At 33.1% G+C, this 18,955-nt stretch overlaps 1 protein-coding gene across 7 annotated transcripts in view; it reads right to left on the minus strand.

Moving 5' to 3' along the window:
- Positions 1–12,445: 12,445 nt before the first annotated feature.
- LOC106874430 (1-phosphatidylinositol 4,5-bisphosphate phosphodiesterase epsilon-1) overlaps positions 12,446–18,955 on the minus strand; it is a 1,217,386-nt gene continuing 1,210,876 nt past the window's right edge. For all 7 annotated transcript variants that reach the window (XM_089347149.1, XM_052978429.2, XM_052978428.2 and 4 more), the window contains one exon: positions 12,446–18,797. In XM_089347149.1, coding sequence (XP_089203275.1) covers positions 18,628–18,797 — 170 coding nt within the window. In that variant the 3' untranslated portion in view covers positions 12,446–18,627. The remainder of the gene's footprint in view (positions 18,798–18,955) is intronic.

Here is an 18,955-nt window from a genome sequence, read left to right on the forward strand (position 1 = left end):
ACTTACTTGAAAGTTCTTATGTCAGACATAGATGAAGAGTTCTAAAAATATGATAAACATATCTCTGATAGGTTTGGTGCTATAGAAACCATGCTGATGACTGGATGAGGGAAAGAGGGTGGGAGGGGAAAGTTGAAGTTTGATGGCAGAGGCAGAGTTTTTTTAATCGTTTTCATTATCTATGAGATAACTGCAGTGTGGATGTTAGGTCTCTTGTTAGTTTCCTTGGAGCAGTGAGTTTTGCCCAAACTGTGTGCACAGTTAAGTTGACTGACCCATTTGAAAGTTTGATGTTCTTGCAATGACAAGATATAAATCACCCACCTATCAGCTACACTTCCCACCTGGTCAACCACACTTCAATGCTTTTGTCCAATTAATCTTATACTAATTAAACATATCTAACATTTGACAAAGCACAAGTTTAATTTCAGGATGGTGAGAGGAGGAAGCCACAAGCAATAGATTTCACTCTAGTATGTTACTGGACACAGATAAGTTTTTTATTTCTAAAAACACTTTCTCCTTGTGATAAATCAACTCACTAAATGCATCTTTCTATAGATTAATATTTACAACACAAACACTCACCAATATCCCCATATTTCAAAATTGATCATTTTAAAATTATTGTTTGTGAAAAAAAAAAAAAATCACATAGAAGATTATAAGTAAATATTGTAAACTATTTAGTCTGATTTTACTACTTCTCCACATACAATGTCTTTAAAATGTCTGTTCGAACTGTCAGTAGTGATCTAGGCCTTTTTTTCTGTTTATGGGCTACATGGAATAGCTATTGAGTAATAATCTGTCTTTTGCTTGGTTCTTTTCTATACAAAATACAGTCACAATCTGATGCCTACCTTATATCTTACTCAACAGTGAGATTTTACACATTGATATATCATCATTATTTGCCTGTTAGTTTGGCTGGATGGGATGTTACTGCTCTCCCAAACAGGTCAGAGAACCAAATGCCACTTGTAAGTTTCATTTTCAGTTTGGTTTCTGTGGTTTGATGCTCTACCTAGTCCTGAAGCCTTGTTGTAGATGGACAAAATGTTAGACATTTCTTTTTTTTTCCCCCATTTCTTGAGTTCAAACTAATACCAATTCTGCTGTATGTAATCACAGCACAATCAGTGCTATTCATTATCACATCATGACTTTTCTTATACAATTCAGTCACTTCTAAGTGTAGTCAGCTGAGGTGACTATACACACCTTGCTAATGAGTTTGAATAAGATCAAAACATGTCTATTCCTTACGCCTATTAGTTTTAAAGACCTGTTCTTCTTTTGTTGTATTTATTTGCTGAAAATTTGGATTAGGAGATATTAATCTCCATTGCTTACTGTTTTGAGATTTGTAACACTCCCTAAGAGAGTAAGTGCTTTCTAATCATATTCTATCTAAGGTAACTGAAGCTTTTCAACTCACTGTATAGTATATATAAAACTTTACTACACATGTACACACACACACACACACACACACATACATCATGTAGAATAAAGAATGGTATTAAATCTGTATGTATTTAATTCTCTTTACCACTATCCTCATCACCCCGTCTTTCTCTCCCATCATGTTACCTATATATGTCATATTGCATCATGAGTTGATACCTAGTTCACTCTACATTTACCCTTTCTCTACTACCCACCATCAAACCATTCCTCCCTTACCAAATCTCTAACCTCATTCATGGAAAATGAAATTAATCAATTCAAACTTTATTCCAACTGTCAAAAATTGTACCATTTTATAATACTAACTCAATGTTTACTCATTATTTTGTATCATATACCATTTATTATTCATTTTTCTTTTCTTGTTTTATTATTCTGCTTGTCACAGTATGTGTTCATATGTTGAGCTTCAAAAGAATTCAAAAAGTGTTGTTTACCAAGTGGAAAGTGGGACTGTTTATCTATGCATGAAAGTGTTTGCCAGGATAAAATGCAAATGTTTTTCCTAGCAATGTCAAGAATAAAAAAAGTTCCCCGAGCAAAAAGTGAAAGACTTTTTTTTATATATTTGAAATATAAATAGTAAGCGTTAAACCATAATGGAAGGAATAGATTTATTGAGAGAATAGTAGAAGAAACAGTGAAGAAGGGAATAATGGAGAAGACAGGAGAAAGGGAAAGAGCAATGGCTGGGGTTAAAAAGTGGTTAGGGTAAATGGGATGGGTTAAGTAGTGAGAGTCAGTGTCTGGCTAAGTTGGAGAGACTCAGTGTTCTCATATTATATTATCATAGTATCATCATCATCATCATCATCTAGCTTCCACTTTCCATGCTGGCATGGGTTAGACGGTTTGACTGGAACTGTATCAGGCTCCAGTCTGATTTGGCTTGGTTTCCATGGCTGAATGCCCTTCCTAACGCCAAATATTCCAAGAGTCTAGGGGATGCCTTTTACATGTCACTCGTATGGGTGCATTGCTATGCATGCCTGGCCAGAATCCAAGTCAGTTTTTAGTGGAATTACCAAGGTTTATTGTTGAGAGAGGGTTGAAGGAAATTGATTAAGTTAGTGTTAAAGAAGATAGTAAAATGGAAGGGTAAAAGGTAATATGAGAGAGTCAAAGAATAATAGGGATGGTGGGGAATGTTGAACAGGAGGTAATATAGTACAACCTTCTGTTATATATAAGAGGGTAGAATGGGGGATGGAGGAGAGACATGAGGTGATGATGATGAGAAGCAAGTGTATCCTCATGGCAAAGTAAAATAAGAATCAAGGAGTTGGTGGCGGGGTTGCTTGAGTGCAGCCCCTCTCAACTCAAGCATTATGATTCAGAGGAATAGAGGAAGGTAGGTAGGGACTGTTGGTGGATTTAGGGAGAGGAACATATTCAAAATATACACATTGAGTACTTTCTTCTTGATTATAATACAGTAAAGGAAGAGATGATGGAAAGATGAGAATATAGAGTAGGTATAATTCATAGGGAAAGAGATAGTGGGGAGATGTGATGGTAGAGAATTTTAAATAGGTTGCAGGGTGTATGTACGAGGTAATAGATAGTGGGATACATGCACTACACCACTATTTTGAATATTTTGCCAATCCTGCATGGGGAGTTAGATCTGCTGCAGCAACACATGTTGGCTGTTCCTCTTCCATCTCCTTTGTCATGTAGTATCTTGCTTTCATTTTTCACCACATCATACCAAATTTTTCTTAGTCTTCCCCTTCAACCGGTACCATTCACTTTGAGCACCCAGGACTTGGTTATACAGCTGTCATCCTCCATCTGCATCACATGCCAATATGATTGCAGTCTCCTATCTTGCATACTGATTACTCTTATACCTATTTTGTCTCTTAATTCATTTATATTTCGTCATGCATGCACACTACCTTGGCACATCCAGCAAATAATGCTTACCTCCTTTTTTCTGAACTTTACAGGTCTTTCACATTCAGAGCCTTCATCTTCTTGCCAGGTAGCATCACACTTCTCTAACACTCCAATCCATTCTTACTCAAGTGGCAACACTTTCAGAACACCCATCCCCATTAATTATGTCCCTAGGTAAAAAAAAGTAATCCAAGGGAGCCATCTAAGCATGTGAGAGCATCTATTTTCCATGTGCTTTTTGATCTTGTGCATCTGATCCCACTACACATTTTGTGCACCTGTTGTTTACACTGGGCACATTTATGGACTTACTCTTGTTTCCTGTTTTGCAGATAGAGCATGGTCATTTCCCTGATGTATAAGGGTTCTATCATCCTCCCTTTTTACTAAAGCTTATGTTTTTATTAAGTTTACTTCAAGGATCTTCAATTCCAAGTTCTCCTTCCATGTCTGGAATTTTTGTTTTATTTTTTCTACTAAGTCTTCTATAAGCACTAAGCCATCAGCAACATACTGGAATTCCCAAGGACAGCTGGTATTAAATTCCTCTTAAATTCCTCTTTCTAAAGCTTGGTGGACTATATTAAAGGTTGGGTGCTAAGAACTGAACCCTGATTGTCATAAACCAGTTCAAAGAAGGCTTTTATTTAAACTTTATTCTGCTCGCCATCTAATCCATTAATCATGGCTGTCCAGCAATTAAGATGCACTGTTTTATATTACGTAAAGACAGTATCCATCTATCTATGTCATTTGACACTATGCTGCATTTTCATACTCAATACAAAGTAAGATATCTATATTTTTATCTACTATTCACTATTGTAGAAAGGAATTAATGATAGGATATTATAATTCCTAACAGCCTGTCAATGATCTTGAAAATTTAAACATTCGCTCAAGAGGTGTTGTATTGGTAGCTGTACAGAGGAGTCCTCTCATGGCTGATAGAGCCATGGGAAGGGCCATCAACGATTGTCCTTTATCTTGTTGGGAACTAAGTGTTAGATTTATGGTCTTCATGAGAGCACCATTGGTCCTTTCACATTGGCCATTGCCTTGAGATCAATAGGGAGATGTTCTAGTTTTTATTGTTCCCTTAGCATGATGGATGTCCTGGAGCTTCTTATTATCAAATTGGGTTCCTCTGTCAGAGTGGATACAATTTGGTGATCCAAACAATGAAAAGAGGTTGAGAGGGTGGGAAATTACTGTTTTGGTACGTATGTATTTGCATGGGTATGTGAATGGGTACCTTGAGGAGCCATCGACTATTACCAGTAAGTATCAGTATTGTGTGGTTGATATCAGGGAACCAATAAAGTTGATGGAGAGGCACTCCCAAGGTCTTGATGCCTCCATTAATTTACTTAATTGACCCATAAGTGGTTTGTAGAAATGGGGTTTGAGTTTGTTGCATGTAGAGCAAGCAAGTGTCATTTCACAGATTTTGTTGAGGGAGAATGGCAGGTTTCATAATTTACAGTAGTGAAGTAGGTGGGTCACTCCTGGGTGGCACAGTTGTTTGTAAAGGGTTACTAGTGTTGTAGTGTCTCTTGTTGCTGCACATCTTGATAGTGCATCTGTTGCTTTGTTTTGAGTTCCAGGTCTATAGGAGACTGTGTAATTTATGTACAAGAGGTCCAAGCACCAGCATATAAGTTTTTCATTTTTGATGTCCCTTGCTTATTGAAGATCATCGAGTGTTGATTGGTGATGATGTTGCAGTATGAGGCAACATGTATTAGGTGGCACCATTTGCAGCAATATTCTATGATTGCACAGGCTTCTCTCTCAATGATGGGTTGGTGTTTTTCTGATTTTGAAAGGGACTTTGACTAGGGACTTTGAAAAAGACCTTGAATAGAAGCCCACTGGCCTTCCTTGTTGTAATAGCATCCTTCCCAAGGCTAGGCCAGAAACATCTGTTTCAATGGTAAGTGGTATTCCAGATTGTGGAACGGCAAGTATGGCATTTACCAATGCAGTCTTGAGAGATGTGATTGCTGTTTTTGCTTCTTCTGGCAGTCTGGCATTGTTGATATTCTCTCTGGCTCTTGAGTGAACTGGTGAGTCTGGAGCACTTATGTATCCATTTTGCATAATATGGAAAAAATGCCTATTATTTGATTTAGTTCTCTCAATGTTCTTGGTTCTGACAGAGCTTGAAACCTTTTAGAGTCAGGTTTTATTGTGGAATTTCCAATAATATGTCCAAGAAAGCTGATTTGCTTCTTAGAGAATTGACTGTTGCTCTTATTGATGGTCATGCCAGATGTTTTGGCTGCCTGAATAAATTTTCTGAGGTTATTGTCATGTTTGTGTTGAACTTTGCCAGCTAATTTGCTGTCTTATCTGTTAATCACGGCTGTCCAATGATTAAGATGTGTTATTTTATATTAGGTGAAGACAGTATCCATCTATCAATGTCATTCGAAACTATGCTGCATTTTCGTACTCAGTACAAAATAAGATATATATATATATATATATATTTATCTATTATTTACTGTTGTCAAAAGAAATTAATGATAGGATATTATAATTCATAACATTGATAAAACCCCTAACTTGCACACTGAATTTATTGCAGAACTCATTACTGACTGAAACTCTCTGCAAGGCTTATTATTATTATTATTCTGCTGTTATATGGTAATGTTGAAGTAATTAGTCTAATTATCCATCCACTGAAACTACAACTCAGGCACATGGATGTATGATTTGTTTTTGAGTTCCTTTTTTCTGCCTTTTCTAGATAAAAGTTGTTTTTTTTGTCTGCTGTTCATATCTGTTCTTATTTTGTCATTCCTTATCAGTTGTTTTTATAAAAACACTAAGTGAATCTTCTTACAGTTTGATTTCCACATTTTCCTGCTTTCACTTTTCGCAAATTCTGTAAATAGTTCTTCACTATTACTTTTCCAAGAACTTCTTCTTCTACACAGACACCTAGACTAGTTTTCTCTAGTTCAAGTATGTCTTTGATGTCCATTTACTCTCATTTTATTTTTTCCGTTTGACCCACATTTAATTGGAGATGCATACATCTGTACATTGTGAGCTGCTTCCTTACTTCCCTATCAGTATCCTTCTGCTCATTCTTCTGCTACTCAATAACTCCTGTTCCATATCTTATTAGTGATCCTACTCTCAAGTTGATTGCCTGTTTGATATTTCTCCACCTTCATTTCTGTACTTTGGGCTTTATCACTTTCCAATGTTGTATGCATGTATGCATGCATCTATCCATCTTTACATACATACATACATACATACATACATACCATACATACATAATCCAAATAATAAGACAAAATATACATAGCTTTACAGGATATATACAAGATGATACAAGATATATAGACACACACACATACCCACACACATACAAACACACAAACACATACACACACATGCATAAAACACAGAAACACACGCACACACAAGCACACACACAAATACCCCCCCCCCTCCTACACACACACACTTATACTTTTAATGATATTATATTCTTATCATTAGGTTGATCTATTTCAATACATTTTTCTGAATTTTCCCTGCATCATTTGCATCATGGCACATTTTTCATTTCTGAAAGTCATCATTATGTCACTTCTTAACACTCTCACAGTTTTCATTTTCGAATCATGTTGATCGTTTGTCTTTTCCTAAAGCTTTAAATAATCCATGAACAAATGATGATTAATTTTTCCTCTTTTTTTTTCCCTAATATCATTCCTTAGCTTTGTTTAATACAGTCAAGAAAGGTAGCAATGCAATTACAAGCAAGAAAAAAATATGTTCCTTTTGAAAGATTCTCTTTCTAATCATCATCCTTTAGATGTTAATTCAGCTCTCCAGTGTTGCATCTTTTCACAGGTAGCCAACCTTTTTGGAGATATTAAAGTTTTAGGCACTGTTTGATCTACAAGTATGGGTCTAAATCATATTCTTTTCTATAATTGATGCATGCAGTAGGTAAATGTCAGACTCTTTCTGCAGTTCCTCAACACCAACCTACCAATTGTAAGTTCTTTCATTTCTTTGCTTTTTCTTTTTCAATGACCTTTCACTTTATGAGACCTCAAGTGCTTCTCATGTAGGTGTTGCTATACCTCTTTTGTAATAAGCCTTGTTAGGAGATTTCACATAAGTGATAGACATATTAACGGCCAGTTATTTGAAGCAGCAGTTCCTTTTAGTTTCTCTTTCAGTGTCAAGCAAATACTTTAATCACAGCAGAATATCTTCCTTTGACATGCTCTCATTTAGTTCTATCACTTTGATTATACAGAGACATGTAAGCATGTTAAGCCAGTAACCATGGAGAAGATCTTCTCCAGCAGCTTCCCATTTTCTTACCTTTATTAGTTGCTTTTGACTATCTCCTTTCATGATTCTATTCTTTTTCTGTACTTCAACATTTTCAGTGTAATATTCGTCTTGATATATTCACTTTGTATTACTACCACACTTACTATTACTCCTCAAAATAACCTTTTTTCCAGAATTCACAATTATGTTTTCATTTATTTCATTTCCTTCAAGAATATTAAGGGCAATTTTATTTATATTGTTTGTGTCTTTCTTTGTATTTTCTAATTTTTGGCAGCTTTCAACTTTATTCTCTGCTTAGGTCTTCAATTTTTGCTCTAATTCCTCTTCTCCTTACATGATACATTTCATCTAATCTACTCTTCTTTTCTTCTTTCTTTAATTTACCTGGCTTCCATTGATGGCCCAGCTCATATACCTTTCCTAAGATTGCTATTTTTTTTATTAATATCTACCTTTTCTACCAAGATATCTGCTGATCCTTCTTTTATCCTCTCTTTTCTCCCAAGTTTCTACAACAGTATTAGCACCTAATATTATTGTATTAGTAGGTGCATGGCTCAGTGGTTAGTGCATTGAGCTTATGATCGTGAGGTGGTGAGTTCGATTCCTGGACCAGGCTGCATGTTGTGTTCTTGAGCGAGACACTTTATTTCACATTGCTCCAGATCACTCAGCTGTAGAAATGAGTTGCAACATCACTGGTGCCAAGCTATCAGCATTTGCCTTTCTCTTGGATAACATCAGTGGTGTGGAGAGGGAAGGATGGTATGCATGGGTGACTGCTGGCCTTCCATAAACAACCTTGCCTGGACTTGTGCCTCGGAGGGTAACTTTCTAGGTGCAATCCCATGGTCATTTATGACCGAAGGGGGTCTCCTTAGTAGGTGCTAAATAATTCTAAGTTTTTACAGATAACTTTATGAATAAACCTGTTCTTTTTATTTAACCTTGGTTTAATCAAACGTCTTCAAATTAACTCATTCTAGGGTCTCTCATTCCTTACACAACTCAGATTTTCCAGGATCTCTACTGGCTCATTGTTAAGGCTGTTCACATCAATTTCTTTTTCTTCTTACATGCTTCTGTTTGCCATTGTTTTAAATGCCAAGATTGTGTTTCCTACTTAGCTATGTTGATTGCACACTTCTGATACTCTTCAGAGTTATTGTCATGCATATGGCTTTGCTATGTTGGTTCTTGTACTTCATGGTCGATCTTTCTATGTATTTCTTCAGTTTTCAAGTCAGTGAGATATTGTCCATTCCTATATTTGGTTTGCTAGCTGTTGTTCATTGAGTTTAATCACTCTCACATCATTTCAAATGTTCAACATTCTTATCCAGAATCCTTCATTCCTTGGTTCTTTTCTTAAATAACATTCCATTGCTATCTTGTTGATTTCCTTTTTTTACACTTTTTGCACTGAAGTTACACTATGGCTAGCTCTGTGCTACAAAACACCTACTGAATGAAAAATCTTTGCTTGAAGTTCCCATCTCATTCATGCAGTTATTTAGTCTGACATAATGCACTCATATGCAAACAGTTACTGCTTTTTTATTGTTATCAAAATACCATCTCTATGTAGGTTGTCAGGTTTCATAATGGTGTCTTGATAAAATGCCTAAAGAAATTCTCTGCCCATTGAAGCAAATTTAACCCTGTCTATGATCAGGGGTTTCAGTAAGACAGCATTTCTAGAAAGGTTGTCAACAAGACTTAAAAAAGCCTTTCCCAGCCACATGCTTTTGCGTTCAGTTCCATTACACTGCACTACAAGTGTCTCTTACTATCTTCAGGCTGAGAAAAGCCTTAAAAATGAATTTGGTGGTTTGAGACTGAAAGAATAATGTGCATGTATTTGTTTACATCTGCAATTGCTTGTAGAAAAGTGTGGTATTCAGTGTTGTTGTTACTTTTCCTCTCGCTTCACAAGAGATAAGACCTACTTTTGCCTGTCTCTCATCATAGCTCCTTTCTCCAGCGTTCACTACTTCACCTCATTATGGCTTAACAGCTCTCGACATTTGTTTTTACTGTTTTGTTCTTACTGTCCTGTTTTTGTTAGCACTTTAACCCTCCACAAAAATTCCAAACTTTATTTAATTTGCTGTGCGGGAAGGACTCTTTTAACGAAGTCGCATCTTGTCCCTACATTCGAAACACAGAGTAGATAAAACAGGGGACAACTGATGAAGGGATTGTTCTTTATGTTGCATGTCTCGTTTCTCTATTTGTTTCTTTCGTTGTCCCCCCCCCCCCAAAGTTTGTTTTCTATGTTTTTGCTTTTTAATGTTCTTGTTTTTCATTTTGTTCATGTCTTTTTGATTTCCTGTACCTAAATATGCATGTATATATACATATACATGTAGGTATGTACATATAGGTATTTATATATGCATATATGTATATACATATTATTTATATTATATGATTGAATGCCACGCTTCTATTTCCAAGTAAGTTTTATCTCTCTCTCTCTCTCTCTATATATATATATATATATATATATATATATGTATATATATCTATATTAATAAAAACAAAATTCTGTCTGTCCATCTGGGACCCCTGTATCTCAGTCTACATTTGCTCTACATAGACATATACCATTTTGGAATCAGGCTGATCCCGGGATTGAAAATCTGTTCTTCCTTTTGTTCTTGAACATCCAGCATTGGGATGTGATTTAAAAGCATTTGGGTTGCTATTTCTAGCAGGTAAAGCTTGGCTGATTCTTGCCATCTTAGTTGGTGTTAGATGACGTCAGATCAGAGATCAAGTGAGAGATAACGACATTCGCTATGTTAATTTTACATCAAGATAAGAACTTTGGGACAAATTGGCCAACAGCTGGAATTCAACTTGGGATTGGAACAATAGAATGATTGCATTACAGAATTAATTCTCATCCATCCTTAATCTCTGATTAAACACCACCAGGGTATATAGTCATTATAAACGTATTATAGTCATACTATTTAGCTGTCTTTAGTTTTGGGCTGCAGGGTCAATTAACCCTCTTCAGGAGTTAGCTTAAAAGTCCACACGGAGTGTGGCTTTTAAGCTTATATATATATATATATATATATATATATACTGCTTTGACCTACAGACTCATAAAACCAGAGCTTATCCACATTTTCCAAGTGTTTTGGTAACTGAGATTACAAGATTCTCTTGCACACGACCCAGTTCAATGCAAGTTAACCCCCAGATAATGGTGTTGGTACTCATTTTCAGCTCTGTGAACCCAACATCTAACTACAATGCCAAGCACCATGCTATATATATATATATATATATAGGTTTCCAGAAATTATAAGAAAAGATCAGTTGATTACATCATCCACCAGTTCTTGACTTCTGTTTTCTATATTGACCTTAGAAGGACAAAAGATAAGACTATTACGAGTAGGAGTTGAACTCAGAATGTAGATGAGATGAAATCAAATGATGTGTGGCAGTTTTGTCTACTATTCTAATAAATTTGTCACCTTCATCCAGATTGCATATATATGAGTGAACCTTTAAAGAAAGGAAGTAAATTGTCAAGTATTTTTATTGTAATAATTTTGTATTAATAATTTAAGAGAAAATATTTCTGGTGTAGTCTGCACATTTAGAATATGCATACAGAATTTATTAAATGTAATTCTTAAACAAATTGAATGTGTGGCATCCTATATATATATATATATATATATATATATATATATATATATATATATATATGTATATAAATAATATTATGACCATATGATAACAATTATTTTCCAGTTGCATACATTATATATATGAGTGTGCACGTATGGGTGTATGCACATATGTGTGTATATAATAATATATACATACGTACATACATGTATACATACATATGTGAAAGCAAGTACACACATGTGTATGTATGTGTGCATACATATATATATGTATATATATATATATATATATATATATATAATATATACGTGTATATACATATATATATTGTGTGTGCATGTGTGTGTGTGTGTGCATAGCTGTACACTTATATACATACTCTTCATCAGTCATGCACACTGGTGTGTGCATGCATATAAATATCATCTCAAAAAATGGAGAAAATAGATCTTGTGTTTACACATCATTGCTAAATTAGATACACACACACACATATATATATGTATACATACACACACATATATTACACATACATATATATATATGAATATATATATATTAATTTTCAGTCTTGTGTTCCCTATAGTACTTTGTACATATTGTCAATATATTAACAAGAGTAACAACAACAACAACAACATCATCAACAACAACATAATCATCTTCATCATCGTCATCATCATCATACAAAAGGCAGATAAAAAATTGTTTTATGAAACGATTGATTTGACAAAATCTCAGGTTCGCTTTTCTGACTGCAAACATTTTGATAGAAATAAGATGAAACATTATAAATAGTTGAATAATAATATTACTTCCAAATTTTGATGATTTTTAAAAGTTTTTTCTTCTCAAAAAAAGTTTATTTAGAGATAAAAAAAATATTCAATATTTTTTTGATTTTTTTTTTAAATTTAATTTTTTATTTTTATGTGATGAAAAAAATTGTCTGTTATTTATGCCACAAAATTTATTTCTTGTTTGGATGTACTTGAAAATAAGGCTGCTTTTCAAGGGACTGAATTGTTTTTTATATTTCTTGTTTTTTACCAAAATTCTTCCATTCTTTTTTTATGCATTTTTAAAATATTTTGTTTAATTTTTTTCACATTTTTTGAGTTTTTGTTAGTTTTTGTTGTATATGTTTATTTGATCTTCCCTTTCACCATCTCATTAAATATTTCTAATACATACCAGATATTGTAAAATTTTCTAAATCATTCACTTTTAGTTTCTTTGTAGCTTTTGGCTTATGTAAGTTGAAGACCACAAAATGTGTAGGATAAGATGAGGGTATGTTATGATCATAAATGCAGCATAAATGAAATAGGAATGGCTTCTATCAGGAACTGAAACTGATTTTGTCGACTCAACTTGCTAGGAGCTGACCTCTAACCATACCACCCATAAAAAAAATCCTTTCCCTCTTTTATGTCTTTTATTCTCATATTTATGAAAGATTGAGTTTAAGAGTGAGGAAAAAGAGGAGAGAGTATGTTTGTGTATATGAAAACCTATTTGTGTCTTTGGGTATTTGTGTGTGTTCTTATTCTTATTTAGATAATTGGAGATTCAAAATACTTTAAAAAGTCAAATTCATTTATAGTGTCATAAGGATTCAGTGTGAATGTTTTGCATCTAGACTAAGCATTGTTCTTTAGTTTACATAGACATCCTTTTTTTGATTTTACTCACACAAACATACGTTCAATTATTTTCAAATGATTAGACTATGCTTCACTAATGAGGCCTAATATGACTGAAACATGTCCGGAGTTGTCACCATACTGTCAAAAGATCAGACACGCTTCCCACTGCATTGTATTTTTAATTAATTTAAATTCCAGTGGTTGTCTTCCTTTTCTATCTTTATCAGAGTTGATCGTGTAGATGATTTTTGTTCCTTTCAATATAGATGTTATTTCAATTTAAATTTTGTGGCTCATAGTGTGAAGTATGTTAGTGACTTCATTACTAATTATTTTAAAGCAAAAGCCAAACTTATAAGTTAAAATTCTGTTTCATTTTATTTACTTACAAACTTTTTTTTATATGATTATGATTAGAAGTGCAAATAAGAGTTATTTTTAGTATTTATACTTTCTCACAATGGTATATAACTTTTTGGTTTGGCAATCTAAACAGTTTTACTTCTTGTGCCTTCACAGCCTTCATTGCAAGCTGATGTAGCTCTCTATCACAATAATGAGAAATAGAGCTAAATTCATTAGCTTTTGTTCATATATATTCCATTGGTAGCTTGAGATAATTTTAATAGTACATATTCTGTAAAACTATTGCAAATAAATATAATGGATCCATCTGAATGGGATCTTGAATCTGCCCTTGATCATAAGGAATTAGATGGATACTTATAAGCTCTCGAATTCCATGATTATTTTAAATATCTAATTATCTCCCTTTGTCACTGCCCATTTAGTCATTTTTATTTTATGGGAAAAGTGAAATACAACAAATTAGGAGTGATATAAATGATTAAAACCCTTTAGTGTGGTGCCACTACTGCATGGCTGCAGTCCAATGATCGGAAGCAGTAAAATGAAAATAAAAGAATTGGAAACCTAAAGTCTGAAGCCTAGGTGGCCCAAAATCTCTGCAAGTTTTAAACTACATGAAATTAATATAAGAATATATCACAAGACAATGCAGTTGGAACAGTGTAAGCTCAGAGCTTCACTTGCTACAGATACAACAAACAATCTTAGTTGATATATGACATTTACAGCAGAAATTATGTTCAGAAAGGAACTATTTGCAGATAAAGCAAATAACAACTTGAAGGACACATGCAAAATATTGATTGTATTTCACATACCAATTTAGTCAGTGAATTATTTATATTAAATGCCATTTAAATTAGTTATGGAAGATACATTCAAAGAAGGTCTCCAAAACAATGTGCATGCTACCTTACTCTGGAATCAGTTTTTTGCCTACGTATAAGTAAATCAGTTATTAGCTTCCAACTCTTAGAAGAGACAATTTATGCTAATGCAATTAATAGCTCCATCTTTCATCTGTTGGGAAGCATCTGATATTATATACAAAGACTAGTATAATTAGACTTACAAGTTCTATCTTTAACATTAGCCAGTCAAAGAAGCAGGGACTTTATTAATAAAGATGTGCCATGACAAGCTGTCACAGTTCTTTTGATGTCTTTTACATAAGAGCAGAATCTATATATGCCACTACTGGTTAATTAGCATGAAAGAGGTCTATCAATTTACTTTCAATAAAATCTTCTGTCTGAAAAGGGACATTTATATTAAAAAGTTTCTTAGAAACCTTATCAAATTATTAATGTACAGCAAGCTAAACGAAACCCTTATTTATTTTCTTTCCATTTTTCCATGTTATGGTTGGAATAGATTTTGAAAGGTTTTTGAGATTTTCGCTTTATTGAAATGACTTGCTACAGCTTGATACCATTCTTAACACTATCCACTCAGCAGTGAAAAGAATGTAGCACATATCTCAAGGATGGAAGCTAGCTTATATTTCTTGAAACATTATTTTATAACTATTCAAAGTCCAGAGTTATATTTATTCAGGTTCGTCTTATTTTGTAAACCCTTTGTTTGTATATTTTTTTTGGTTTTTTTTTTGTGTTTCTTATTAGTTTTGGTCTGAAGGAAGGAACTGTTCCCATGATCATTGCAGACCTCCACAACCAATGACATCAAGCCAATAACATTCTTTTTGGACAGTTCCAAGTTGACAGCTGCAGAAAAAAAGTGCAGGGGATGAAATCCAAGGGAAAGATGTTGATATAAAGCAGGCAGCAAACGTGATGGTTAATTTCAACTAGATTCAATATTGACATTGTAAACAAACTCAAGGCCTCAAGGATGGAGGGTGGGGGTAGGGAGAACAAGGAGCGGGGTAGTTTGATGTGAAGGCAAGGGTCTTTTTAGGACATAAGCAGTGCCAGTGAGGTGAATTATTTTCAAATGGAAATTGAAATGATGTCACACATTGAGATCTTACCTCTTATTCCTATGGGTTCATTCCAACTATATATTATATTACCAAAATAAAATGCATTTCACATTTTAAGGGGCATAAACTATATCACAAGCAGCTAATATTATCATTTTTAAAAGTTGTTAATTAGATAAGAATATAAACTGAATCTTTAGAAATAAAAGTTTTGCAATATTCTTTTTATGCCATTATTTTTTAATGGCTTTGTTCATTGGACTGTGGCTATGTTGGGGGACTACCTACAAGAGTTTGTATCAAATCTGGTACATTATTTCAGTCTGGTATTTATCTTATCAATTTCTATTTGTGCAGCCACTAGGTTGCAAAACATAAACACACACACACACACACACACTGAGCTTCAGCAAAGTTTCCAGCAATCAAATTTCCATTTACAAGGTATTAATCAGCCTGGACCTACTATAGCAAATACCTGCTCAAGGTGCAGTACAACGAGATTGAACCCTAGAACCATGTGATGGTGTTAAACTGGGTGACAGTTTATGTCTACCTCCATTTAATTTATTAGCATTATCATTGTTACTATTACTAACATAATTATAGGAATGGTGGAAACAGTAAAGCACAAGACCAAATATAATCTATTGTCATTCTCTGCTTTGACTTAATGGTATTATTTTGTCATTAATTGTTCAGAGTTCAAATCCTCCCAAAGTGACTTTTACATTTCATCTGTCAAGGGTTGATAAAATAACCATTAATAATGTACTAGATTTGATTTAATCTACTGTACTCCAAACCTAATTTAAACAATAAATTTTTATCTTTATTAAAGATATTATTGATATGAAAGGAATAGGCAAAACAAAAATAGTTAAAAGTAAAAATAGTTTTTATAACTTTCATAATTATTTATATTATTTCTCTTAATTTTAAATGATTATGGCAGTAGCAGAAATGGTAAAGCACCAGACTAAATGCCTTAAAGTATTTAATTTTGTCCTTATTTTCTGAGTTCAAATCCCGTTGAGGATGACTTTGTAATTCTTTGACATTTGATTAAAAATATATATGAAACATGAACTGGAGTGGTAGTGGGAGATCAGATCATTCAATTTCCTATACCCCTTCTGCTACAAATATGTGGCCTTGATTCAATATGAGAACCCTTTATTTTCATCATTATATCTCATCATGATCATTATCATCACCATTTAAATTGAGCACTCTGTAAATATTGATGATGGACCCTGGGAATACCTTTATGAAGACACACATGTATAATGCTAGAAATACAACAGATGGATATTTTTCTAGCTACATGCCATACTTAATTAGATATTCCAGAAGAGCCAGCATTCTATTATTTGTCAGTAAACACCAGTTAGTTGGCAGACTCTTTCACATACATCATTAATAATTTAATTTCGTTTGATTTAATTTCTTGATATTAACACAAATAAATTTATTGATTTTATCAATAAAATCCAAGAAATTTGGTTTCTATATATTCTTAAAAATTTAGATAAGATCAATATATATATTTAGGGTTTATTTATATATATTGCTGTGTAGCTGTTATGGTGTATGTGGCTGAGTATGGTGGTTCCAATGAGCTTTGTTGCAATCAGAAAAAAAAAAATAGATAGAATAAAACAAAATAAAAATCATTTCACTTGGTTCTATACGGGTGATTTGAAAAGATCAATATTGATAGTAATGGATTACTTTTAAAAATAGTTAAAAGGTAAGTACATTTACATGATTTTTGTTTTTGCAAACAGCTGTCAATTTTGTTCTATTTTTGTTTTCTTTAGCTTTCATTTTTCTTTTGTTTCATGCAATATGCAAAATGTGTGTGTCTGTGTGCATGTATATGCAGATATGTATGTGCTTGTTATATATATATGTATATATACAAAACAATGCCTTATGTGTGTATATATAGAGATAGATATACAAACGAACATACAAATATATGAATACACATATATTCATAAGAAAAACCATAATTATTGATATATTTCTAGCTAATACTGATATATCATATATGCATTTATCATGTGTACATATAAATTATTTACAATGAGCTGTGTTTTTATGTGTGTGCTTGTATGTATGTATGTATGTATGTATATATACATATATATGTAATGCATATATATATATAGTATACACACATACACATGTTCACATCCATGTACATTATATATAAATACATATATATATGCACATAAACATGTATATATATGTGCATACACATGTATGTATATATATATATATATATATATATATATATATATATATATATATATATATATATATATATATATGATTTATTGTATGTGTGCATGTGTATATATATAAATACACACACACACACAATATATTATTTTAGCTCTTTCCCATGTAACAAATAATGTTCATTATCACTGCACATATATTATCTTTAACCCCTGTTACTCTGTGCAGTTCACTGGATTATCTGAATATCAAACAATATCCACAGTCTCTTCATTTCTTTCTCATGATTTACATGATTTCATGGAATGGATTTAGCACACCATTTTCCCACTGAACAGCTTTTAGTAGTATTGTTCATTTTAGGTGGAAAATTTGAAAAAAAATTATATTCACTTTATTAATAACATTTCAACGTGTTTTTGAACATTAGTAAAGAAAAATTTTTTTTTTTTTCTGATTTTTATTATTATTATTTTTTTTCCAATTTTAGCTATATGAAAATGACCACAACTGAAGACAAAAATCTGGTGGTGGAACTTGTGTTTCTGTTGGTCATAGTAATGGTTGTGGTTAGTAACAATAATTGTACTAATAGTAGTATTTATAGTAGTCATACTGCTACTCTTACTAAGTAGTATTAGTAGTAGTAGCATTGGTGTATTTGTGGGAAATAAACCACTTCCTTTGCATAGGATTAGTAATGCGTACCAACTTGTTTAGACATTACACACATATACATAAACACACTTGCACACATCCATCAACATATATGCATGTATGTATCTCTGTATGTACATGTAGATGAAATCAAAATAAATACAAGCTGGTATGTCTGTGACAATATATTGGGAAATATACTTTGAAATGTCTCCTTTTAATGAAGCCATTATTATTGTTATGTATTCATCAATTTCATTGTCATTAATCATAATCAGCGACATTTTCACCATCATCTTTGACATCTCCATCGCAGTCATCACCATCAGCTTTGTCTCTGTTATCATAGTTGGGATTTTTGTATTCTAGATGAAGCTTTCATTTAAATTTCAAGTTGAGTTTGTTGGAGATCTTTTTGAAGCGGGAAACAGAATGGCTTGAACGCTTCTCTAAAGAGGAACCACTCCCACTGAGTTCAGCAGCACCGCCAAAATTGCTCCCATCACCTGTACAAGGGGATGGCCATCGAGTTATTTTCTGAAGAGATTCTGTAGAATATAAAAAGAAATTGAATATTAATATGTATATGTAATTATCTAAAATAATATATCAAGCAAAATGGATGAATAAACTGGAGATTATTTTTCTATATAAAATAATGTCAGTTATTATAAACATTAACCTTGTAATAACAGGCTTGTTCTTT

This window comes from Octopus bimaculoides, chromosome 2, assembly GCF_046866305.1.
Source record: "Octopus bimaculoides isolate indiv1 chromosome 2, ASM4686630v1, whole genome shotgun sequence".
Taxonomy (NCBI): domain Eukaryota; kingdom Metazoa; phylum Mollusca; class Cephalopoda; order Octopoda; family Octopodidae; genus Octopus; species Octopus bimaculoides.